The sequence below is a fragment of the Balaenoptera ricei genome, chromosome 7, assembly GCF_028023285.1.
Source record: "Balaenoptera ricei isolate mBalRic1 chromosome 7, mBalRic1.hap2, whole genome shotgun sequence".
Taxonomy (NCBI): Eukaryota; Metazoa; Chordata; class Mammalia; order Artiodactyla; family Balaenopteridae; genus Balaenoptera; species Balaenoptera ricei.
In genome coordinates, this window is record NC_082645.1 from 64,165,003 (window position 1) to 64,189,029 (window position 24,027).

A 24,027-nucleotide genomic window follows, 5' to 3' on the forward strand; every position below is an offset into this window, starting at 1 on the left:
GGAAGCCTAAGGCTGGATTCAGGCTGCAGGGGGGTGGACATTATTTTTTAAAAGGAAAATAAGTAACTTCCCGGGCTAAAAGGAGGCTCCAGTTTGGCTCTCTGCATGGCCGGGATCAGCCCCAGGCCCCCTCGGTCTCTCTTTGTGACATGGTGGGTGAGAGAGATCTCCTGGACCCCCAATTCTGAGGGCGTGTCTGGTGCTGGGTTCTGGGCCAACCTGGGGCTGGCGGGTGGCTGCTCGGATCTCACCCCTCTGGCCTCCAATCTTGGGCTCCTTCTACTTCTCCTGTGCTGTTCAGCCCCACTGGGGCCTCCAGCACCTGCCCCTCCTCCCCCGAGCGCCCCCTCCGCCCTCCAGACCACAATAAACACTCCCCACTATAAAAAGTGGCATGTGCTGTTTTTTTCACGAGGGCTTTTCACGTCTTGGCCTCGCCTTGAAGAGGGGGCCAAGACAGGAGTCCCAAAATAGATGGGAGGGGGCCTTACTCGCGACAGGAAATGAGCAGAATGCATAAAATCAGACATGTGTCCTTAATATATGGAAGGGCTCGCCTCAGACGCGTGGACATGTGTATTTATAAGTGCGCAGACAGAAGTTTAAATATTCAGACACATTTTATGATTGTCCTCTGCCCGTCTTCTGGTTAATGGCTCCTCCTGTGCCCACCAATACATCAGGACGGTTGTGTGTATTGAATCGCGGGCAGGGATGAGGAGGAAGCGAGTGCACAGCCGAGCCCGCCGGAGTACAGTACAGTAAATCGGGACCCTCGGCAGACTGCGCTTCCCGCGCGCCCGCCATGTTGGGGAGCCCTCCCTGTCCCCCGCGCCGGGCTGGGCGGCCGGGGCTCGCCGCCAGCCGGGGGAGGGCCTTTCATAACCCGGAGAATTTTCAAAGTGCGAGGAAGATGATAAGAATAGATTTCTACAAGTCCCGACCACGTGATTGGTGAAATAATTAATTCAGCACGTCCCTTAAGAAACACGGAGTCGTCATTAATCTGCCACGCAAAGGGCTCTCTCCGACTTGGAAAGTGCAGGGATCCCAAGAATATCACCCGCCGAGGGGGGCCGTGTGGCGCCCCCAGCCCTCCACCCTCGGCCCCAGGCGGCGGGCGCGGGAGCGTGGCCGGCAGGTAAATATTTTCGCGACTTTTATTTATTCTGATTTAAATCCTTAATGAACTTAGCTGTCAGGCCACTGACAAATAGTTCCCTTTGCTTCCTGATTTGGAACCGTGCGCCGGCGAGAAGTTGTTAGTGGCTTGGATGGTGACCTTTGGTTCAGCAAAGCTTTGCACTTATGAAAAATTACTGAGAGCCGCCGAGTGTGTGTGTGTGTGTGTGAGAGAGAGAGAGAGAGGGTGTGTGAGGGTGTGCGGGGGGCGAGGGGCGAGGGTGCGCGCGGGCTGCTCAGAGGCGACAGGAGTAGTAAAAACCTGCCGGGCTGGGGGACGCGCCTGGCGCACGCGGGCCGAGGTTGCCCGGTCGCCTGTGTCTACCGGGAACAATGGTCGCTGTCACGGCATCTGCTGCCTATTCTTAAACCGGTGAGAAAAGGCCTCGGCCCTCTTTTCAAGCGAGGGTCGTAAATTTTTCTTTGCGTCATAATGGAAGGCTATAAAATCGAGTTGAAATTTTACCCCAGGCAGGTTTCAACCAACAGATAATGATTTCCGAGTTGCTTCTCCCACTACCCACCCACGCACCCACGCTCTGCTGCTTCTTTCACCCCAGCAAGGAGTTTGCCCCTCTTCCCCTCGATTTTTGTATCTTTAATTTGGGGAGATCTAAAATAAAGGCAGGGAGAAGTCCCCGCCGCCCGAGGAATGGGAGACCCTGGGGTGAGGGGAAGAAGCCTCGGGGGAAGGGAAACGGGGTTGGGGGGGAAGAGGCCAGGGTGAGAGGCAGGAGCTGTCTCTCCCGCTGGCTCCAGTTTCAGCCTTTTTTCTCCTGCACTCCAAGGAGCTGCGAGGTCCCACGGACCACTCCGCTCCCACCCCACCTTACCCCACCCCCAGCTTGCCAGAGATCTGTGCTGGGCGCAGCAGCGGGCATTCTCCTCCAGCTCGCAACTCCGGCCCTGATGCCGGGGAGGAGGGCCTCCTTTTTTTGCCTCCTTCCCTCTAGTTGGCTTTGAGGATGACATCGGCGAGCTGGGGGCTGTCTGCGTGTGGTGGTTGTTTTGGGATTGTGTGTTTTGATTTCTTTTTTGGTGTGTGTATATTTCCCCGTCAGGACAGAGACAAAGTTTCCTCCGTTGTGAATTATACATTCAAACAATAACACATTAATTCAATTATTCAAAGATGACAAATGTTTATGTGCTTTGCAAGTGACTCTGGCGCAGATTCTGGGCGCTTTCTCTGAGCTGCTTGCGTTTTTTTCTCAATGAGAATTGGCTGCCCTCCCACCCCCGAACCCCACCCACCCAACCAACCCACCCACCCACCCCAACATCCCTTGGTAGGCCCAGAGAGGAACCCACAAAAAACCTCCTCAGCCCCGCCGCCAGCCCGGCAGCCAACAGCCTCCCAAGGCCCGGGCTTGGCGGGCACCGGCCCGGGCTATTTTATCAGTGTGACAATTGCCCGGGTTGGTGTGATAAATCATCGTAAGTAATTCCTGAAAGGGTGCGAGGCTGTTGGGGGCCGGGCGAGGACTGTAAATCTTTCCGGTTTATTGCTCTATGAACATATGCTCCGATTGAAGAAGGCTCAGATCCTTTCCTGGAGACAAATTCCCGCAAAGCGGCCCCCCTCTTTGGCTGGAGATTAACACTTACTGCGGGCCGGCTGCTCGGCCCCTGGCGGGAGGCTAGGGGGCGGGGTCCTCCGGGTGAGGGTGGACTGGGGGCACCCACGGTCCGACTCCAAGAGGCGCCCCGAGTGGGCCTCCAGCCAGGCCCGGCCGGGTGAACAAAGGAGGGGCTCGCTGACAGGTCTGGGGGCTCGAGCCCGTGACCAGTTCCCCGGGAGTTTCCCGTGCTCTGGAGTGGGAATGCGGAGGATCTTACCCCCTTCTCCCTGGCTCTTCCGCGGCTGCCGGGCACATTCGCCTTCGCCTGTCCGAGACCTTGCAAGTGGCGACCGGGCATCTGCTCCGTGCCCGATGCCGCTAAGAAGCAGAGCTGGCTATGAAAGCGAGACTTCGGGGATGGAATGGACACCCCCAGATGGTGCGGGATTCCGGCGTGCGGGCTGAGCTGGGGTAGTATCGTGGGGCTCACCGCAAGCCGGGAGCTGGAGGCTGGCTGCTCGCCCTGGCTGGGAGCTTTTAACTCTTCTTCCCGCATGCAGAATTGTTACCGTAAATTCCACCCGACCACTCGGAGAGTGCTGGAAACCTATCCTGATTTAATATTTCTAAAATAGAAGCTCCCTCTTCTCCCAGATAAGCCCAGCCAGGACTGATTCGCAGCCCCCCCTCGCGTTCTTGGAGGCGCCGCAGGAAGCGGGAAGCCGCGGCCTGGCGGTCGCTGGGCCTGCAGGATCCGTGGGCCCTGCCTGGATCTGGAGGCGCACAGGTCGCGGCAAACAGCGACTCCGCGCCTCGGCGGCTCCAGGCCGCGCAGAACCTGGGTGGAGTTCGCCAGACGCAGAGACGGGAGAACGCTCCGGGTCTCGGCCCGTGCTTCTGCGCCTTTTCTGGCTCTGGAAGTGTAGGCTCATCGGCCGCGTCCGCGGAATGAGCCAAGGCCCCAGACTGTGGTGGTGGTGAAGAGGGGTGTTCCTCGGGGTGACCAGCCTGGTCTGTGAGCTGGAGCCTCTCACCTTAGGGCCGGAGCCTGCGCTGTGCCACAACGTAATTGCCTCCCCGGGGAGGGGAAGAGCGGCGCTTCCGACTAGGCTGCGCCTTGCCCGGGTGCTTGAGGATGCGGAGTACCGGGCGCGGCCGGGGAGCTAGGCGAACCCTGGGCCTCTGATACTCCACAGCTGCCTCCGGAGACGCCCGTAAGAGAGGCAGCCTCTAAAATTTCCAATCCCCGGACCAGCCTGATGGAAGGCTGGGCCAGGGTCAGAGGTCGTGGGGGAATAGACTCTCAGCGCTCGCATCCCACTGCCGGCGGCCAGGCTGGAGCTAGGTCACTCCCGAGCCGCGGGATGGGGGCTTTCCTTCCGCCTCATACCCACCCTTGTCTGCCCAAGGGAAGGGACCAAGAGATCCCACGTCTCCTGCCCCTCCTCCCAGCCCCCAGGCCTGGCTGCGCTCCGGGGCTGGATGGCGTGAAAGTTTCAGCCTCAATCAGTACAATCTTCCCTCGGGGTCACGTGAACAAATATGCTCGCATTTGAAGGCAGCGTCTGTATTTGCCGACTATGAGGGGGTTTCCGGGGCTCTCTTCAAATCCAGAAAGGGCCACATTCCGAAAGGAAAACAAACCCCGAGCTCTGGGGGGCCTGGGAGGACTGGGCAGGAACCCAGGAGTGGGTGGGGGCGCGGGTGGCAGCCGCTCTGGGCCTGGGAGCGGACAGGCGGGCGGGTGGACCGACGGTCGTGCAGCGCAGGCAAAGCCGGCGCGGGGACTACGAACTCGTTCTTCCTGCGTTTATTGGTAGCTGAACCTCAGCCTGGTTCCGTTCTACCGGGAATTCCGTGTGCTCGGGTATATGGCCGCGTCTTCGAGCGCGCAAGACCAGGGTTGGGACAGTGTTGTCTGCAGACAAAGGGGGAAGGCTAGCTCTGCCCCCCACTGGCGCCCACTCTGAGGCCGAGGACACCAGGTTTATGATAAATTGGGATCCAGGTAAGCAATTGCATGACAAAATGAAATCTTTGGGCACGGGGCTGCTTGCTGCCCTGAGTGGGATGCTAAATACGATTTATTTTGTGTAATCTGTGATTTTCATGATTGCCAGTTGGTGAGGCAGCACTCGTAGACCTAAATACACTTCTACATATACATCCAGGATGGTGATTAATCGTAAGGAGGTGCGCTTTGTGGGGATGCTCCCCACCTACCCAAAGGTTAGAAGGACACACTACCTTACCAGGCTGGGAGGGTGGCCGGTGGCATTGTGGGGGGAGGTGGCAGTTTGAGGAGAGGGTCGGTGAGGAGGCTGGGGGCTGGATGAGGTATTTTGGGGGTAAATATACAGTTATGAGAACGGGTTGAAAATGAAATGAATAAAAAGAAACTTTTTTTTACACTGTCACTGCCAAAGTAAGATGGAGCATCATATTAATTCCGTGTCTTGAGCCGCCTGGCTGGGTGCAGGCAGGTTGATTTATACGTATTTAAAATAAACTCTGTGGCCAGCCAGCTCCCTGCATTGTTCTGGGAGCTAGCTCCACGTACGTATGCCTTTATCTCTTGCTGTTGGCTTAATATTTTTTTCTTGCGAGGTTAAAGTGCTATTCGAGCTTCTCCCCCAAATTCAGTAGAACCCCCAAACTACCCAAAAGAGTTTGGGAGGCTCCTCCCCCTCACTAATCTGGTTTTTGACTGAGATAGTGGCAGAGAAAAGGTTTAGGGCTTCTGGGTCCTTCGCCTCAAAGAACCCAAAATGAAAACTAAATCATATTTTGGTTCCTGCATCCCATCCTTTTGTTTATTGTGTCCTGTGGCTCCTGGATGTGGGAGGACAGGACAGTTCATCCTGGGTCTTTCCCCGGGGCCAAAGCCTGAGAAAGCCGCTCCATGAGTTGGAGTGAGTGGCCCCATCCTCCTGGGAACGCCGCAGGGCAAGGCCAGACTGGGCCTCTGTGGGGAAGGGGCCCAGAAAGCAAGGCGCACTCCCTTAGCCTAGGTTGGGACGGGCCCCAGCCGGAGAGGGACCGACTTCCAGGGGTGTTGCCATCAAAGGAGAGCAGTAAAGTTGTTTTGTCAGTCGCCAGCGCTTGGCTCCATCAGAACTTAAAGTCGCTGGACATTTTTCTTCTCTCGCTGCCTTGGAGCTGCGCGCCTGCCAACTTAGTCAGCTGAATCCAATTACTGCAAGCAGCATTTCATTTGGCCCCATGGAGCACTCACTTATAACTTCCCCGAAAATTTCAATAATCCGCACCAAGGCTCCCTATTCAAAAGACTTTTCCCGGTGGGGGATGGGGTCTAGGGCCAGGTCTGCTGGGGACCAGCTCTTCCTTGACAGCTCTCAGACGGGGCTCCCTCCCGCTCGCTCGCCCAGTTCCTGGCTGTGGAAAGGGTACTTGAGGCTGGTGGCCCAGAGCCAGACGGATAAAGCCTGCGATTCTGGGCAAGCAGAAGGCTGAAGTTGGTTGGGACCCTGCTGGGTGCTGGGTGCTGGGTGGGCTGGGGAAAGAGCGCGGGAGAAAATGGTGGGGGCTCTGGGTAGCCCAACTTTGGCCACCTTGGGGTCCTCTTTACTTTCCCCTTCCCAAGCCTCCTGCGTCCAGAGCGCACCGAGCACCCCAGAACCCCCGGGGGGCAAACTTACCCTGTTCCTCCGCGGCTGGGAAAAAAAAATCTAGCTACAGCCACGGGGGATTCACGGCACCGGGTGGCCTCCCAATTTAGCCCTTCTTCTGAGGGGAAGCTCCTAATTTTAAAGAACTCTTTTTTTCCAAATAAATAAATAAATAAATAAATAACCAAGCAGCGAAAGTTGACGTCCGCTCACGTGAATGTATCATATAAAGTGGCTTCGGGACCCGCTGATCCGGTCCGAGGGCCTGGGTGCATCGTGCTTCCACCGAGCAGCCCTCCGGGCAGGCTCAGTGGAGTGGGGCCCCTGGGTCTGGGGCTGAAGCCCGGGCGCGATGTTAGGAGCCCTACCGGTACGGGATCTCTCCGAGGCGCTTCCGTTGGGTGTTCATTAAGGGGTGAGTTATTGCCGCCTGAGCCAAAGGTCACTTCAAAGGCTTATGGCTGCGCGCTCTGGTCTTTAGAAGGGCCCTGAACGCTTTGTGTGGGGCTTTCCCGGGCGCAGTTTGGTGTTTGCAAACTACTGAGTCGACTAATTGGCACAGGGCAGATGTAAGAGGAGGGATTGCGTCTCTCCTTTCACCTGACCGGGGCGGGCACCTGCTGAGCACAGGCAGTGGTGGGCAGCTTGGTCTGTTTTGGGGTGAGGTGGAAGGGATGTTTGCTTCTTAGGCGGTTTGCAGCCCAAACTCGACTGGGCTGGGTTGTGGGCAGCCCAGGGCAGGAATGTGGTGGGTACCTACTGGAATAAAATAAACTGAGGGAAATCATCGGAGATATAATGTACAAACCAAGAAATAACACCCAGCTCCCTCTTCACTGTGGCTGCCTGCGGGAGCCTTGACTAGGACCCACCCAGGCCCATCTACATATCCACCCTCCTTTTCTGGTGCCCTGTGCTGTAGCCTTCCTCCCATCCCAATCCTGCACAGTCCCTCCCTTTTGCTCCTAAGAGGGGTGGGCTTGGTCTGGGGGATTGGGGAACCTGGGGCATTTAGGGCTTGTTTGGAGTAGGAGGAGAGGAAATGGCTTCCCTGTGCCTCTGACCCACTTGGCTCACCCCCTGCGGAGGCTCTGGCCCTTCCCTACTGTCCTGCCTCCCCCTTCTCCCACCCAGTCAAGGATTTTGGTGTTAAAAGCCACCTGCTCCCCAGGAGCCAACTGAGTCTCCTTTTCTGCCAGTAAGAAGGTGCCTGGAGTGGCTGCGGACACCATGTAAAATAGTGACATTGATTATGACACCCTTAAAGGGAGTAACGCGTCTCTGCATGTGCTTGTAAGAAAGAACTGGCTGCCACTGAGAGTTTTCCATTTTGTTCCAGATCACCTCAACAGAATAGACTATCAAAAGGAACCCGAAGAGCCTTCAAAGAGTTAGAAACAAAATTCAAAAAACCTCTCTCTCTCTCTCTCTCACACACACACACACACACACACACACACACATTGTGGTGAGTGGTGTGATTTTTTAAAATAATTTCCACTACATTTCTATTTGTCCTGCAACTCAAGGTAGCCATCTCAGGATTCATACATCAAGACATAAAACAAAGGGCGGCTTTGAAGTGGATCACCTCAGTGTGAACTGCCGCCGGTTACATGATAACCGATCATCGGCCTTCAAATTTATGGCGCTTTAATGGGGTGAGCCCAGTGCCTTAAATGCAGGGCGTATTACGTACTAAGTTATCTGGGCTAAATAAGAGTGATTTAGAAGGCGCGTCCAGGGCTTCCCATAGGGCAGAAGAGCTCTGGCTGAGAGATCGGGAGAACGTGGGCAGAAAGCTGCCCCAGCTCTGCGGTAAATACATCCCATTCTGAGCAAACCCGAAAAGTAGTAGTTTCGAAATGAAATCCCGAGGTAGTAAAGCCCACAGGGAGGGAAGAATCGTTGCTAGGTTCCAGTGAATTAATGGGGATGCCCAGCAATATTGGTGTCCGCCAGAAAGAGATCTGCGGGTTTCCAAGGCCCTGATTTAGGCAAAATAGAGAGAGGAACCGAGGCCAGCTCGAACCTTAGAAAAAATTGAGAGGAACAGAAGCAACCGGCACTCCAACGCCTCCCCCTTCTCTTTCAAGTCGTACGGACTAACTCTACCAGTCCGGGATTTACGACGATCGCGGCGCTAGTCACAGCCCAACGACTGCAGCCGTCTCTCTCCCCAGGCCCCTCGGCCTTTCCGCCGCCACCGCGGGCGGCGGGCGAACAGCGCGGGGCCGGCTTCCGCGCGTCCGGCGAGCCTCCCGGCCTCTCGAGGCCGCGGAGGGCGGCAGGTCTTCGGCCCCCGGCCAGGCTACGCGCGTCCCGTCCCGCGTCCGGCCGCCGAGCAGAGCTGCTCCGAGAGGCCGGTACCGGCCACTTTATATAATCCCCCGGCTCGCCGGGCGCGGGACCGGGAAAAGTGCGGAGCAGGGAATTCTTTTGCTGCGCTTCCTCCTACGCGGAGCCTGTTTTCCACTTCTGAAAAGTGCCGGGCCTTGGGAAGTGTTTTTCTTTTCATTCTTTACTGAAGCGTTTACTGCAGCCGTGCTCGTAGTCATAAATTTTGCTACAAACCACAATGACAGGTGCATTGATATGCACCGTGAGAGCTCCAGCTGCTTAATAACTCCGTCCCCCGGCCGCTCTGAGCGCCTTTTATTTATTCGGTATCATATTTAGGTATTGATCCCGGGCAGAATTAAGTGCAGTGAGCAAGCATCAGGGTTCGGCTGATTCGGAGGCGCGGCGGGCGCGGCGGGCCACCACGGCCCGGGGAACGGGCGGTGGTCGCTCCGAGGCCGCCTTCCTTCCGGCTGGGGACCGTTTGGCCTTGCATTCCCGGCCTGCGGTTGGGCCTCGGAGCTGAGCTGGGCAACTTCCCGGGACCACGAGAAAGAACCAGCCAACCCCGTTTGGTGCCCCTTCCCCAGGAGGAGCCGGGGATGGCGCCGGCGGGGTTCTGGGGAGGCTGCCTCGGCCGGTGTTCCGGGCCGGGGGGTTGGGGGGCTGGGGAGCCGGGGGCCAGGGGTGGGGCTGGTTGTAGGGTGGGAGCAGGATTGGGACGTAGAGGGGAGGAGGAGAGGAAAGGGCAGCTGAGGACTTCGAAAACCGCCCCTCCCCCTACGCGAGTCAGTCTTCACCCCAAGGCATTTGGGTCCGGGGCCCAAATGAGCAGAGGTACCAAAGGGCGAGAAAAGAAAGCCTTAAAAGGTGGTGGGGGGGGGATCGAAAAGATGAGCCACTGAACAGTTGACCATTGTCCAAGTGATTTATGACCCGTTCCTGCTTCTTAGGTTCAAGCAGAGTTCACAAGGAGCAGCGATTTCTGGAAAGAAATAAGCTTTTTTTTTAAAAAACCAGTTTTGTAACAATATCCTCAGGTTCTGTTTTAGGAAAGGTGACTTCTTTGGGGTTCTACATTTTGGGGTGTGGGAGAGGCTGCAAAGCCCTTTTCAGTGAGGAGAGAGCGCTACTGCCCTTGCCTCTGGGAAGATGGACATTTGGGTGGTGGATCATCACTGAGTGACCCTTGAAATGCCTTAAGACAATGAAAACAGAAGTGGGAGAACAGACTCTGTGCTTATTCATGGAGCTGCCCAGTATTTGCACCTTTGAGGTACATGCACAGAGCTTTGTCTAGGAATATGCCATAGGAACAAATATATATGTAAAGCTATCTGTTTCAAAGACTTGGTCAGTTCCTAAAGAAGCTATTTTAATGTGACTGGTCTACCTATCAAGATAAACTTGGTCATCCTGGGAGGCAAGAGGGGTGATGTTTTGCTTGTACTGCTGTAAATGGAGTGACAGAAGCAGCAGCGAGTTCTGGTGGTCTGAGTGTCAAATGTGACCATTTTGACATCCAGAGGGCCCAAGGTTTAAGACTGGAAGCAGGATCCCAGAAAAGTCCAGAGATTTAACCAAACTCGGAGTACATGTAGTCCTTTGGCCTGTGGGCAAATACATACAAATATTAGTCACAGGATGAGGATGTAGCTGTCCATTTAATATTCAGTAACTTTAATAGTCAGAGAATGATACAGAAGATGAATGAAAGAAAGATTAAGACCAGCTTTGTTTGGTAGATATCCTAATTACATAAGTTTAAGAACAACAATAGAAACTATTCCTAAAACATTACATCCTAGTATTCTGTTATTCCATTGAGAAGGGTCTTTCTCTTATCAAGATTAATGGCATATTCACTTTTATTTGAAAACAAAGTGGGCAACTATACTACCAAATAAAGGCTAATATGAAGAATTTTAAAAATTGAGTTAGGCTGTTTGGTGAAAGTGTAGGGGAAATGAGTAAATGGAGGAGTGGTTTTAGTACTAGTGGTCAAATCCATTAGGCTACATAAGTTGTCTAGATAATGTGGTCCATCATGATGTCCCTGATGGAAACCAGGGAGTTTGGGGGAAGGAAAGCTGCCTGAAAGATGAGATCAAGAATTCAGACCTGGGAGCTGACCTGTGAGTTTTCTTTATCAAGCAGATGAAAGTGGTTGAATGGTATTAGTTATACTTTAACTCAGTAGGGGCTTTCAGGAGAAGAGGGGGGTGGGTGAGAAGGTAAGCCCCCCGTCAAGAGTCAGAGGACACAAAAGCGGTAGAATTTTTCTTAGTTTTTTTTTTTCTTCTTCTAATTCTGGGTCCATTCATCATGCCACGAGAGGTTCTCTCATTGGTTGCAGATTGGGTGGGAGGTGGGGTGGAATGGATGATCCAGAGCAGAGGTCAATAGTAGTATCTATACAATGGATGCAGGATTAAAATGATAGAGTTATAACATAAAGCATTTTTCATTCGCCCATGCTCCATGCATTTCAAAATCTAAATCTCTTCACTCATTTCCAGTGGTATCCATTTAAAAGTAGTGGAGGACAAAGTTAAGCATCTAGAAAAATGTAGACCAAAGAGAAGAAACTTTTCTAGCCTCAAAATAAGTCTGGGAGTCTTTAAGTCCTCTTCTTGGCTTTTATCTCCTAGTAGATTTCACAGTGCTGACCCATGAGCTAACCAGCCAATTCTCACCCAGTCACCGGAGAGTGGACTATCTGCGTCTCCGTGAAAGATGCTGTGATTTTGAAACCAGGTGGGGGAGATACTTTTTTTGAGAGCTCTGGCTTTTCTAAGTGTTATAGGACTTTCTTTTGCCCATCAAAACCCTGGGATGACCTAATGATTGACTGATCCATTCATTCATTCACTCATTCAACAAGCATTTACTGCACTTACTACATGTGGTGCGCTGGGCTGGGTGTTAGGAATACACAGGTGAATAAGACACAGTCCCTTCCTGCAAAAAGCTCAAAGTCTAGTGGGAGAATCAGTCATTAAAATGCATCAGGCCATAAATGCTCTTCTATGTAGTTTCAAAGGCTAAATTGACAATCTTGGAGAAAGAAAATTGTATCTGGAAAAAAAAAAAGCCCCTTCCCTTGGATAAAGGAAACTCTTTTTTTGTGTTTATGAGAAATTCCTTCTGATTTTTCCAAGGGTTCAAATAAGTTGAACTTTATAAAATCTCAGGTCCTCCTACTATTAAGTTGGTGGGAAGCAGAGAGCCTGGGCTAGTCCTTCTATACTGACTGGTCTTGCCAATGACAGTCCCTCTGGGGCCTCTCATTTTTCTTCTTTGCAGGTTGTCTGGAGCCTGGAGCTGCCCCAGCTCTCTCAGGATTTGGCAGACATTGGAGGTGGTGGTGAAGGAGACAGTGGTGGTCAATGTTATTTGAGCAGGGTCAGCAGGCCCCGGAGCTTCCTGAGTACACGATGCAGAAGGCTGCTTACTATGAAAGCCCAGGACTCTTCGGAGGCTATGGCTACAGCAAAGCTGCTGACACTTATGGCTATAGTGCCCCCCATCAGCCTTATCCACCCCCTGCTGCTGCCAACTCCCTGGACACTGATTACCCGGGCTCTGCCTGCTCCATCCAGAGCTCTGCACCTCTGCGAGCCCCAGCCCACAAGGGGGCTGAACTCAATGGAAGCTGCATGAGACCTGGCACTGGGAACAGTCAGGGAGGGGGGGGTGGCAGCCAGCCTCCTGGTCTGAACTCAGAGCAGCAGCCACCACCACCCCCTCCTCCACCACCAGCCCTGCCCCCATCCTCACCCACCAACCCTGGAGGTGGAGCACCTGCCAAGAAGGCCAAGGGCGGGCCCACTGCTTCTGGCTCCTCAGCCACCATCAGCAAGCAGATCTTTCCCTGGATGAAAGAGTCCCGACAGAACTCCAAGCAGAAGAACAGCTGTGCCACTGCAGGTAGCTCTCTGAGGGGGCTCATGCCTGGGCTAAGTCCCCCAGACTGACCCCAAGAAACTAGCTCACCTAGGAATTAAGAGGCTCAGGGCTGGAAGTGCAACTTTGGAGGCCATATGTGTAAACTCCTCATGCAGAAAAAAAGTTTTTTTTTGGCTGCGCAGTTTGAGGGATCTCAGTTTCCTGACCAGGGATTGCAGGGATTGAACCCGGGCCACGGCAGTGAAAGTGCCGAATCCTAACCACTAGACCACCAGGGAACTCCCTGTTCTTTCTTTTTAGTGTCTCTGATTGTGGTCATATACTTACAGTGACAGGGTGCTCACGTCCATTGCAGGCTGCTGGCATCACTGCTGGACGTGTCTCATAGTTACTCATAGACAGCTCTTCCTTATACTGCCCTAACATCTGCTCTCCTGGGCTGCTGGTCATAACTCAACTCCTTCTTCCAGCCAACAGCTCTTCAAAACTTGAAGACAGATACTCTGATCCCCAAATCCAGGTGGTTATGTAGCCCATATCACATGATTCCCACTCGCTTAAATTAATGAGAACTAAAGTCTATGGAATGCTATGTTAAGAACCATGTTAAGTGCTTTACAAACATTGTCTAATTTAATTTTCCAAAGAACCCTTTGAGGTAGGTAGATGATAAAACACCCATCGGGAAACAGTTAGAGATGATAAGTCACTTGCCCAAGATAACAAAACTACAAAATGGCACACCTGGGGAATTCTCTGGCAGTTCAGTGGTTAGGACTCCTCACTTTCACTGCCGAGGGCACAGGTTCAATCCCTGGTTGGGGAACTAAGATCCCACAAGCTGTGAGGCCTGGCCAATCGCCCCCCCCCCGCCCCGCCCAAACAAAAACAACAAAAACAACAAAAAACAAACAAAAAAACCCCAAATGACACACCGGAATCCAACCAGGGTCTGCAAAGAATAACCATGGGACTCTACTTAGCCCACCCCAGCTCAGTTCTCCCCATCCCATTAAATCCCTAATGTGGAGGAACATATCCTAAGGGAAGACGATGTACTCTGAAACAGGAGCAGCCTTGGGTTTTTCTCCCTGGAAAAGGAGACCCTGGAGTTGAGAATATTTCCCGTAGGTCCATTTAGGGGGTGTGGAAGAAGACAGGTAGGGCCAGGAGCTCTGAGGCCTTCTGCCTCTCTGTGCTCAGCCTGTTTGGTTCCTGAACTTTTCTGGCCTTGTGTTCTCTGATGTACTTTATCTTCAGGTAGATGAACTTGCTCCCAGATCCAGGGCTAGCTTGAGGCCTGGGATGTAGTTAGCTTGTTATCAGCTCTCTGGTTTGCCTGCTGCTCTCTGGGGCTGCTGCTCCTAGGGGGAAAGTGTCTTCAAGTCTTTAAGCTTCTTCTCCTTCTGCCCCTCCTTCTCAGCTGCACACCCAGGCCCTCCCTCCCAGGAGAAATCCATTTGTCTTCCCAGGGAGGGAGTGGACAAGCTGCTGAGAGGTGGCAGGGGTGGTGGAAACCAGTGCTGAGGCTGCTGCTCCTAGCATTGCAATACTCAAAATATGCCCAGCCTGGTCTTGGATCCTCTAAAACTCTGGGGCTGTATTTTTATGGTTTGCCACCTCCCTGCATTTGGGTACTGAGCTCATGGGTGCAGCTGAGCTGGAGTGAGGTGCCAGGATCTCCACCCTCATTTGGTGCTTGGGGTGCTTTGCCCAGGAGCCAGACTCTGAGCAAGGCAGTTTGGGGCTGCCTCCAACCGCACCCCCCAACCCCCTTCCCAGCTGCAGAGGCTGGAAGGACTGTTCAAAGAAGTCTGGCCCTTCTTTGACAGGGGGGAAGGCCTTACCAGCTGCTACTAGTCTCTCATTAAACTCTTCAGCCTTTGGGACGAGATGATGGGCTAGGCTGGAGGGGAGGGGGTGGGCAGAATGAGTTGGACTTCAGAAGGCAGATGGGAGTTTCAGGTGCCACTGATAGGTAGGCCTGGGGCCTTTGAGTTCTTGGAATCTCTTGGAATCTCACCTCTCAAACGCCCCTCCCTCGCTCCAGCCGTGATTAAGGTGGGGGGAGGGGGGGAGGAAAAGGAAGGAGCCTGGGAAGCGCCTCTCTCCAGCCCAGGGTGTCCCCACCTCTCCCGCTCAGCGTCCCCTCTCTCTCCCTCCTTGCCCAGGAGAGAGCTGCGAGGACAAGAGCCCACCGGGCCCAGCGTCCAAGCGGGTGCGCACGGCGTACACAAGTGCACAGCTGGTGGAGCTGGAGAAGGAATTCCACTTCAACCGCTACTTGTGCCGGCCACGCCGCGTGGAGATGGCCAACCTGCTGAACCTCACCGAGCGGCAGATCAAGATCTGGTTCCAGAACCGGCGCATGAAGTACAAGAAGGACCAGAAGGCCAAGGGTATCCTGCACTCGCCGGCCGGTCAGTCCCCGGAGCGCAGCCCGCCGCTCGGCGGCGCCGCGGGCCACGTGGCCTACTCGGGCCAGCTGCCACCAGTGCCCGGCTTGGCCTACGACGCGCCTTCGCCGCCCGCCTTCGCCAAATCTCAGCCCAACATGTACGGCCTGGCTGCCTACACGGCGCCGCTCAGCAGCTGCCTGCCGCAGCAGAAGCGCTACGCGGCGCCCGAATTCGAGCCCCACTCCATGGCGAGCAACGGCGGCGGCTTCGCCAGCGCCAACCTGCAGGGCAGCCCGGTGTACGTGGGCGGCAACTTCGTCGACTCCATGGCGCCCGCATCCGGGCCCGTCTTCAACCTGGGCCACCTCTCGCACCCATCTTCAGCCAGCGTGGACTACAGTTGCGCCGCGCAGATTCCCGGCAATCACCACCACGGACCGTGTGACCCTCATCCCACCTACACAGATCTCTCGGCCCACCACTCGTCTCAGGGACGCCTGCCCGAGGCCCCCAAACTGACGCATCTGTAGCGGCGGCCACCGGCCCGAACTCGCGGCGTGATTACCTCTTTTGCTTGGGTGGCGGGGGTGGCGGGCGGGGCCCGCGGGGCAGCTCGGTGGCCCCCTCCCTCGCTCTGGCCCGGTCGCTGCCTTCCGGTCTCGGGCCAACAGCGGCCGAGGCGCAGGCGTCTGGGCCTCCTCGCCAGGCTCGCCCTGCTTTGGGTGACTCGCCATACATCAGCCGCAAGGATTCTCCTCTGTAAGCCTGACAGTGCCACATAACTGCGGACCGAGGGACTCTAATCTGGTAATGGTGTCCTAAGGTAAGTCTGAGATCCATCGGCGGCGCGCCCTGCAGAGGGTCCAGAACCCAGAGGGTCCGGGCATGGCCCGCGTCTAGTTTAGTTGCGGAGACCTTAATTTATATGCTTCTTCCCGTCCCGTAAGGATTGCATCGGACTCAACGATCTGTATTTATTATTTGAAGCGAGTCATATCGTTTTCCTGATTATTTATCCTCGTCTTAATGTATTTATGTGTATATCTGTAGAATTCTCCAGCCGAGCTTAGGAACGCGCTCCCAGGCCGCGGGGGCCACGTTTCACCTCTTTAGTCCCCTTGGTCTGAACTAGTTGAGAGAGTAGTTTTGAACAGTTGTAACCGTGGCTGGTGTGTGTAGTTGATGTAAAGGATTAAGACCGCAAATTGTCCTTCACGGGTAGAGTCAGGCGGCCCCATGGCGTAGCACGACACCCGTTATTCTTTTCCCAATAGCCACAGCCCTCGCCACTCGACACAGTTTATTGATTTCAAATTGTCTGGTACTATTTGAACAAATATTTAGAATAAAAAAAATTTCTCAGTCTGAAGTGTATCTGTGTTAATCACGCACACTTGCAAGTAGATCACTCTTCCTTTATCTTGGGCACAATCCCGGTGGAAGGCCCCCGAATAGGCTGACACTTTGAAATACTTTTTCCACTTATTTGGAATCCAGTACACAAATTGGTTCTGGGGATACTTGATTACCTTCCAGTTATTGACTTTAGGTTGTGTTGTGTGGGGGGGAATATTTGAGGATGCAAACCTAGAAATGTTCTGTGTGGGATGATCTGGGTAGGGTGTTTCACTGCTGCCTGTTTTGCTGTTTCTATCGCCCTCTTTCTAGACACAAATCCACTTTAGATTGCACTTACATTGGGGAGGCCAGAGCTCACTTTTCTGCGCTAAGTAGTAAAAAATAAACTTCGAAAGAAAACTGACAATCAAAGAAAAGACACAGGAGAAGTCAGAAGAAGAACTGAGCTATGAAAAAGCCAAGATGCAGAAAAAGAAATAATCATTTGAAGCCATGCACCTAAGCTTTTTCTCTAGGAAATTCTGTCACGATTTTTTCCTTATAGAAGTCAGTGGTTCATTTCTCAAGAAGACAAACGTTCCCTGTGATGTAAAGTAATAAAAGTTTTATTAATGGAACATAACAAGTATAAACACTTTGTTTACTCCTGCTTCTTTGTACAAAATGGGCAAAATGTCTTCGAGGATTTATAACCATTTTGTAAATATTAGTGTGGCTTTAGCTGGGGCGCACTACTTACACCCGCTTCTCTAGAAGGAGGCACTCGGAGAGCGCCTTCAGATAAGATTCAATTCTTTTGTATTTCAGCAAAGTGGGCCCACGCATCTCTATTTGGTTTGACAAATAATGCAACTCCTACTACATCCCCGGTGACACGAGGTGAAATTCCTATTGTGTGGAAATAATTTAACTTCTAATCTTCTGGTGGAACAACAATCGTTTCTATTTGGATGTTTGTGTTTCGCTAAATAGTGATGGCTGAAAATAATATTTAGTTTCCTTGTTCCTCTGTGCTGTTTTTAAAATGGCATGTTAGATTGGGGGTGGGAGGGGATTATCCTTTATGCTAAATTTCACTTCATCCGAGCAGGTTTAAAGTATACATGTTGTAGAAGTGTATCAACAGAATAAATGACTTCAACCGAAGGGATATTTTACCCACTTTCAAGGCTTATTAAAATTGTTTTTCTGTGAAATTTGCATCCATAGGCAGAATTTCTAATTGTCTTGTAAGAAATTATTTTTTAAAGCTATTAGGGAAATCAAAGAAGAGCTTGCTGCCTTGCAGGGATTACAACAACCCTTCTTAACTGGCTAAATATTAAACAGATGAATTGTCAGGCTGTTTAGATTCAGCCCGGTTTTCCCTCATCTCCTCTTCCCACCATAAATAATAATAAAAATACATAATGCATCATGGCTCCAGGCGTTTTCCAGCGCGGTGTGTTACCGCAGGAGTATCTGCTGAGTCTGCGGGTGTCTGCTAGGCCCCAAGTGTCATCTGCGGCTTAGCGTTTCATGGATTAGATTTTAAACGGTGTCTAGCCCGGCTGACATCAGCCTCCTCTCACACTCGGGCTCAAAGAAGCGCGGGGCTGGGGGCTCCCTCTCCAGGCAGCCGCCGCCGCCCCGAAGCACCCCTCGCTAGAGGGGTGGGAGTTCTCTTGGGACAAACCTGCGGTCCTCTCTCACCTCTGGAGAAAGGTTCCCGAGGCTTCTGAGGGCGGCTCGGATGGATCCGTTCCTGCCACTGGCGTGAGCGTCATGGGATGGCCACACTCGGTGGCTCCCGGCGCGAGTGCGGGCGGCGGCGAGTCTGGGGAGGGCGCTTCCGGCGCGGCCGCCGGCCAGGGCGAGAGCGGGGGCCCGCGCACGGCCATTTAAAACTTCATAAATTATAAACAAGCCGCCTTGGCCTTCGCCATAAATTCTGCTGCTTTTGAGCCTGCAATTAGTGTTAGGAAGCACCGGAGTCTAAACACAACCAAACGCCCTCTGAAGGGCTCCAATGCCCGAGGTTGCAAACCTTTATTTCCCAGTGCCACCCCCTCCGCACCCCGAAGTTTGCACACAGTCGCCTCCTCCCCCGCCACCGCCGGCGGTACACACCCGGCTGGCTTCCCGCTCTGCGAGGGAAGGTCACAATAGCTGCTCTATCGGCGAAGGCGCCCGCCTCCTCCCTCCCGGGTCTCGGAACAGCAGAGAAAGAAGAGTGGGGGAGGGGAGCCCTGGGCCCGGCCTGGCGCTCCGGGTCCAGGCCTCTCCTTCTCCCGGAGAGGACTGCAGCGGGAAGAGGGAAATTTGCAGCGGAAGGAAACCGCCATCCCAGACCGAGGCTTCTTCCCGGGAGCGGCGCGCGGGGGGCCGTGGGGAGCTCACCACGGCCTCGAGGCTGCTGGCCCCTCGCTACCGGGCGCTGGGTCCAGGGCGCCCGGAGCAGCGGGTCTTCCGGGAGCGGCGGCGCCATTGTGCGCGCGGCTTCCCACGGGCCCCGCGGCGGGGAGGCCGCACAAAGGCGGCGCGGGGGCCGACACCGGCAGGTGGTGAGGGGCCGGCCTCTCTCCGGGCTTTGGGCTCGAGGAGGCTTTACCTCGCCTGCGCAAGAGGAGGAAATGGCTCTCGGGCTGTGGCCGTGGCCAGCTCTGCCTTTTTCCTACACAGACCGCTTTGAGGGAGGTGGGATCAGGGAGTTTGTGGGGGAGTCTCCTGGGACCTGAAGAAAGGGCTCGGGGCCTCAAGCCCAGGCCCACGGATGGGGGGTGGCGGTCATTCGGGAGCCCCTGGTTGTTCCGTCGAGACAGTCAAACGTGAATTAAAGCAGCGCTGAGGTGAGGTAGCTGGAATGGCTAGCTGCAAAATGGGAGGTGGGGTGGGAAAAGATTTCGGCCGAGGGAGAGCCTGCCCTGGCTACGAGGAGAAACTCAGGACCCAGCATGGAGTGGAGTCAGAAGACCCAACTGCGCTAGCCAGGGGGGTGGGGAAGTGGCCGAGGAAAGGCCTGAAGAGTAGTCCTGGCCCCTGGAAAGGTGGCAAGAAAGGGCGACTACACATTCTACCTCCTGGCTTTCAGACCTCAGCCTTACCCAGCGACCTGACAGAGAAGAATCCGCCTCTGATGGAATCATTAAGTTAACCATCCATTTGTACCATTTCTTTGTACAGGCGTTCAGATGAGAGGGGGAGAGAATATAGAGCAAGTGCTTTCCCCTTGGAGCAACCCAAGCCTAGTCCCTATCGGAGACACATCAGCCAAATTAGTTTCCCAGGCCCCGGAGGCTGCTAACCTTGCTGAAAAGGATTTTTTGAATTTCTATCTGTAAGGAGTATTAAAAAATAGTGATTAACTATACTAGCTACTCGTCCCTTCTCCCTCCCCCCATTCTGTACCAGCCAACTGACCCTGAGTGAAGTGATCTTCTCAGCCAGCAGGCTTGGGAGCCTAGGCTCCCCATCTGTTGAGGTTTTTCATTAGGGAGGGTGAAGAGGATGTGTGTGGGTGTATGTTTGAATAACAAAGAAGAAACCCAACATTCTAATAAGTGTTTCTCTGCTTGACCTGGGGGAGCCAGAAGCTTGTTTACACCATGAATATTCAAGGAACAGTCACAGGCCTGTTTTGACTTTATCCTGAGAATTAGTTGAAACTTCCTCCTGAAGTCAAGAATGGGTTAATCCCAGTTAGATCCAGGAAGGTCCTCTTCATCTGGCAACTCTTGGCCTTACTCTGCTCCTTCTTTCAGAAACTGTAACAAAAGAATACGATGAACAGAAGTTTATATTAAATAAAAAGAGAGACAGAAGTCTCCAGTCCCCACAGGCCTATAGCCTGATTACTTCAGGGCACTGCAACTTCCCAGAGAGGGGCTTAGCTATGGCCTGGGTGAGCGGACCTATCCCTAGACACTTTGGGCACAGGGAGCTGAGACTGAGTTGCCAGCCACACCCTCATCACCTCTGACGACTGGCTCACTTAGACCTCTCTTGCAGAAGGCCTGGATGGAGAGAAAAAAGATAGGGTAGATGAATTCTCTGCACTTACTGCACTGGTGATACTGGTGGTGGAGAGGATCATCACAGAGGAGGAAATCTTAGTTATCATTGCTCCCTTGTATTGTAGTCCAGCTACAAATGCCCTTATTTTCGGGGCCCAAACTTGGTGCCCAATGGATTTTTATACCTGGCCCAAAGCCCATGCCTAAACACTTCGCTCAGGTCTCATACCTTGGCAAGTTAGGAAAGTACAAAGACAATTCAAAGACCTACTTTCAGGCCCGGTCCAGCCTGAAGCACAGTGAACAAAAGGTTTCCACACATGCAGGAAGAACCAAGGTAAATAAATGCATGTCCAGTCATTTGCAGTAGCAGAAACAGGTGAAGGGTCCCCAGGAGATCAGCATGGTGGGAGATATGATGGAAGTCTTCTTGTCCCAGGTCTTGTGGCAAAATATCTTGACTGGTTCCTATATCTAGTCTGGGTCATTTTCACGGAAGAAGAATAACTGGAAAACCATTAGAATAGGATTTTAACATTAGTAAGAGCCCAAGGAGGAGATCTTAATTTAAATGAGGATGCATGGAGAACCCCGATACAAATGCAGTGTTTTTGCTGGGGAAGTGGGGCTAAAACCGGGCCAGGAGGACCTGTTGGACCAGGGCCTTTTTGAAGGAGGGGAGAAGAGTGTCCCTGACTTATGAGGAGACAGGGAGAAGGTCTTTTGATGGCTCTATTGTTCAGAGCGCTGCCTTACAAATACCACATCCCTCCCAACCTCCACAAGGGTCCAGGGGCCGAGGGAGCGGGAAACTGGGTCGGTTGGGCTGAGCTCCAGGCAGTGGCAGAGCCAGGACTGACCTCCCTCACCCGCGTCTCCTAACCTCTTGGGGCAGCAACGATGCCATCTCCGCCGCCGGCAGAAAACACACAAAGGAGGCCCCCACCCATCCTCGAACCTGGGGACACACTGGGTAGGGGGCTGGCGTGGACCCCGAGTCCGAGCACCTCCCACCCCCGCGGGAAACAATAGCCGCCGCCTCCCCGGGGCGGCGGGGCGGCCGCGCTGCACAAAGGCCGGCTCGGCCCGCGCCATGTGACGCTCGATCCTGTCTCCCGGAGGCGGCGCGGCGCGGAGCGGCGGGCGGGTGGGTGTTCCTGATCCACCTGGAACACTTTCCGAGAGACAAACGGTGAGTTAATCACCCAACCGGCTGGCGACCGCGTCCCCCTGGCCCGCGGGGAGGCCGGGGGAGGGGCGGGGGTGAAGGCCTGCTCTGCGTGTGTGTCTAGGGTGGGGGCGGGAGAGGTTAGTCCTATTAAGAGTTCATCAATCACTGGTGTGCACTTTTCGCTCGACAGCGGTCCCTCCTACTTCGGAGCAAGTCCGGGCCAGCTGGGATCCGACCAGAAACCGCAAGCGGAGGAGACGAAGGCTGAGCGCTAACGGAGGGCGCGACCCGCCGCCTCGCGCTCTGCCGCGCGAGGCCCGAGGGCAGCGCCGGCCGGTCCCCTCCTCGCACCGCGGCCGCGCGGCCGCCCGCCAGCCCAGCCCGCGGAGCACGCAGGGCCCCCAGGCCCCCCACCTGCCCGGCCCCAACGCCGCCCCGCCCCGCCCCCCACGCACCTCCCGCCCACCCCACTGACCTCCTTCAACGCTGCTGTCCTCCCAGAAAGGGACAAATCCATCTCTGGGGGCAGGACAAGAAAAATCTCAATGGGTCGGAAGGTTCTTGCATACACTTTTATTTAAGAGTTTTATACAAGATGTCCCGAGGGATCAGAATTCAGGGGAGACGCTGAACTAGTTTCGTTCTCTCATTCACCTGCAGGACTATTTGTGTGGGAGGATGCAGGATGAGACCCCTATTGAACTTGGAACTAAACTTGAATGCCATTTAAAATAACCATAGAAATACACTTAGAACACTAACCACATGATATGCCTCTTCTCTCTTTTACGGTGTGAGGGAAGGATTGGAGTATTTCTACTTTGGCTCTTTTGGGTTGATTTTCGAAACACTGTGAAGGAGGAGACTACAAGCGGTGGGGGCGGGGGCGGGGGCAGGCTTCAAGTCTTACAGCTGTTCACAGCAGGAAGGCCTGGATGAGCGGGTAGCCCGGGCCTTGTACCCCCTCTTGAGCGGTACCTGTTGTCCTCTCTGTAATAAATTCTAAGAGAGTTCTGGGCTACCCTCTCTTTAACCTTTGTTCTAAGTGACAACAGATGAGAAGTTTCTCAAGTTAATGTGTTGCCTCAGCCCATAGGAAAGAGCCCCTGAAGGACAGAAAGTCCCAGATTTCTCCCCCTCCCCTCAGCCCTCTTCTCTCTCACCATCCTCTTGGGTGGAAAAAACTTGCTCTGGAGAAATGGTCTACTGCCATTTTCCTCAGAAAGATATAAACTGAAGCATTAAGCCTTGCACAGGGTCCTGAACTTCTCAAGCAATTAAAATACTGGACCTCTTGTCCTTGGTTCAGAGTCCTCTCTCCCTTCACCAATAGCTACTGAACAGCTCCTACGTGCACTGTGCTGGGCTCTAGGATACAAAATTGATGTGTATACCCTTCGATCTACTGGGGGGAGAAAAAGAATTAATCCTAAGACAGTGTGACAGATGCTATAACATAGGTGTGGCCAAAATGTTCCTGGAATAAAGGAGCCACTAACAGTATCGTAGTGTCAAAAAAGGCTTCTCAGAAGAGGTGAATTTGGGTCCCTGAAGTACAGGAATTTTTTTAGGCCCAGGAAGGAGGGACATACCAGGTGGAGAGAGCAGCACATACAAAAGCAGGGAGGGAAGAAAGAGCAAGGTGTGGACCTGGAACAAGGAGAGGAGCCGGAGTGGGGCATCTGGCTGGACAGAGAGGTTGTGTAAGGGCCATGTAAAGGCGTCTGGACTTAATGTGTAGGCAAGGGAGAGCCACTGAAGGTTTTAAGCTGGGACACGTGGTTACCTATTATCTATATTTGGAAAGCTGACTCTTGGGGGTACTGTGTCTGAGGGGACAAAGGAGAGATAGCAAGCAAGAAGAACAAAGGAGGAGGCTGCTGCCATCATCAAGCCTAGAGAGGAAGAAACTTAATACAGATGAAGAGGAGAGCATTTAGGAGGAAGAATTCACAGGACTTGGTGATCAATCGGATCAGTGAAAGAGGAGTTGTGGATATTAATTCCTAGGTTTCGATTTTGACGGCCTGAGGGAGTAGTCAGGTCATCCACCAAAATGAACAGTGGAGGGGGAAGAGAAGACTCCGTGGGGGAAATGAATGAGTTCAGGTTTAGGTCTCTATACATTTGTTTCTGCTTTGCTACCTGATACACTGTGTGTCCCTAAGAAATTCACTGAATCTTTCTGGCCTTCAGTTTCATCATCAATGAAACAGTCAATAAAGATATCTACCTCGTAAGTTTACCATTAGAGCAGTGTGCGTGTGTGCATGTGTGTGTGCACTCCCACACTTAGGTATTATCTTTACCAGGTCCAAGTGAGTGTCCTATATAATGCTAAAACCTAGGGAAAACGTCCTCTTACCCACACCATGATGATCAATACTTAGATCCTGGGTGGCCAGTGAGAAATCTAAGTCTCAGGGAAATTAAAAACAACACCCTACTGCTTCCCAGATATTGAATCCAAACTAATGCTTAGGG

The 24,027-nt window shown here is 53.5% G+C and overlaps 1 protein-coding gene and 1 long non-coding RNA gene across 6 annotated transcripts; one reads left to right on the plus strand and one right to left on the minus strand.

Moving 5' to 3' along the window:
• Nucleotides 1–733: 733 nt before the first annotated feature.
• HOXD3 (homeobox D3) lies at nt 734–17,781 on the plus strand. 5 transcript variants are annotated; one of them, XR_009504223.1, is made up of 5 exons: nt 734–1,141; nt 11,365–11,470; nt 12,020–12,643; nt 14,794–15,844; nt 16,690–17,781. XR_009504223.1 is itself a non-coding variant. In XM_059928141.1 (4 exons), exons 3-4 carry the CDS (start codon nt 12,103–12,105, stop codon nt 15,549–15,551), a joined length of 1,299 nt encoding a protein of 432 aa, XP_059784124.1. In that variant the 5' UTR covers nt 734–1,141; nt 11,365–11,470; nt 12,020–12,102; the 3' UTR covers nt 15,552–16,390. The 5 variants fall into 5 exon arrangements, 4 of the variants coding, with proteins under 4 accessions (XP_059784124.1, XP_059784125.1, XP_059784126.1 ...); XM_059928141.1 differs by lacking the exon at nt 16,690–17,781 and having other exon boundaries at nt 14,794–16,390; XM_059928142.1 differs by lacking the exon at nt 16,690–17,781 and having other exon boundaries at nt 11,368–11,470; nt 14,794–16,390.
• Nucleotides 17,000–21,651, minus strand: LOC132369042 (uncharacterized). Its single transcript, XR_009504225.1, has 3 exons — nt 21,256–21,651; nt 20,644–20,879; nt 17,000–20,123 (listed from the first exon to the last, which is right to left on the minus strand). It is a non-coding gene; the product is annotated as an uncharacterized LOC132369042 (long non-coding RNA).
• Between the last annotated feature and the right edge of the window lie 2,376 nt (nt 21,652–24,027).

Coding starts and splice junctions, on each gene's coding strand:
- HOXD3 (XM_059928141.1), top strand. CDS start 12,103: ATGTTATTTGAGCAGGGTCAGCAGGCCCCGGAGCTTCCTGAGTACACG. Junction 12,644..14,793: donor GAACAGCTGTGCCACTGCAG/GTAGCTCTCTGA, acceptor CTCCTTGCCCAG/GAGAGAGCTGCGAGGACAAG.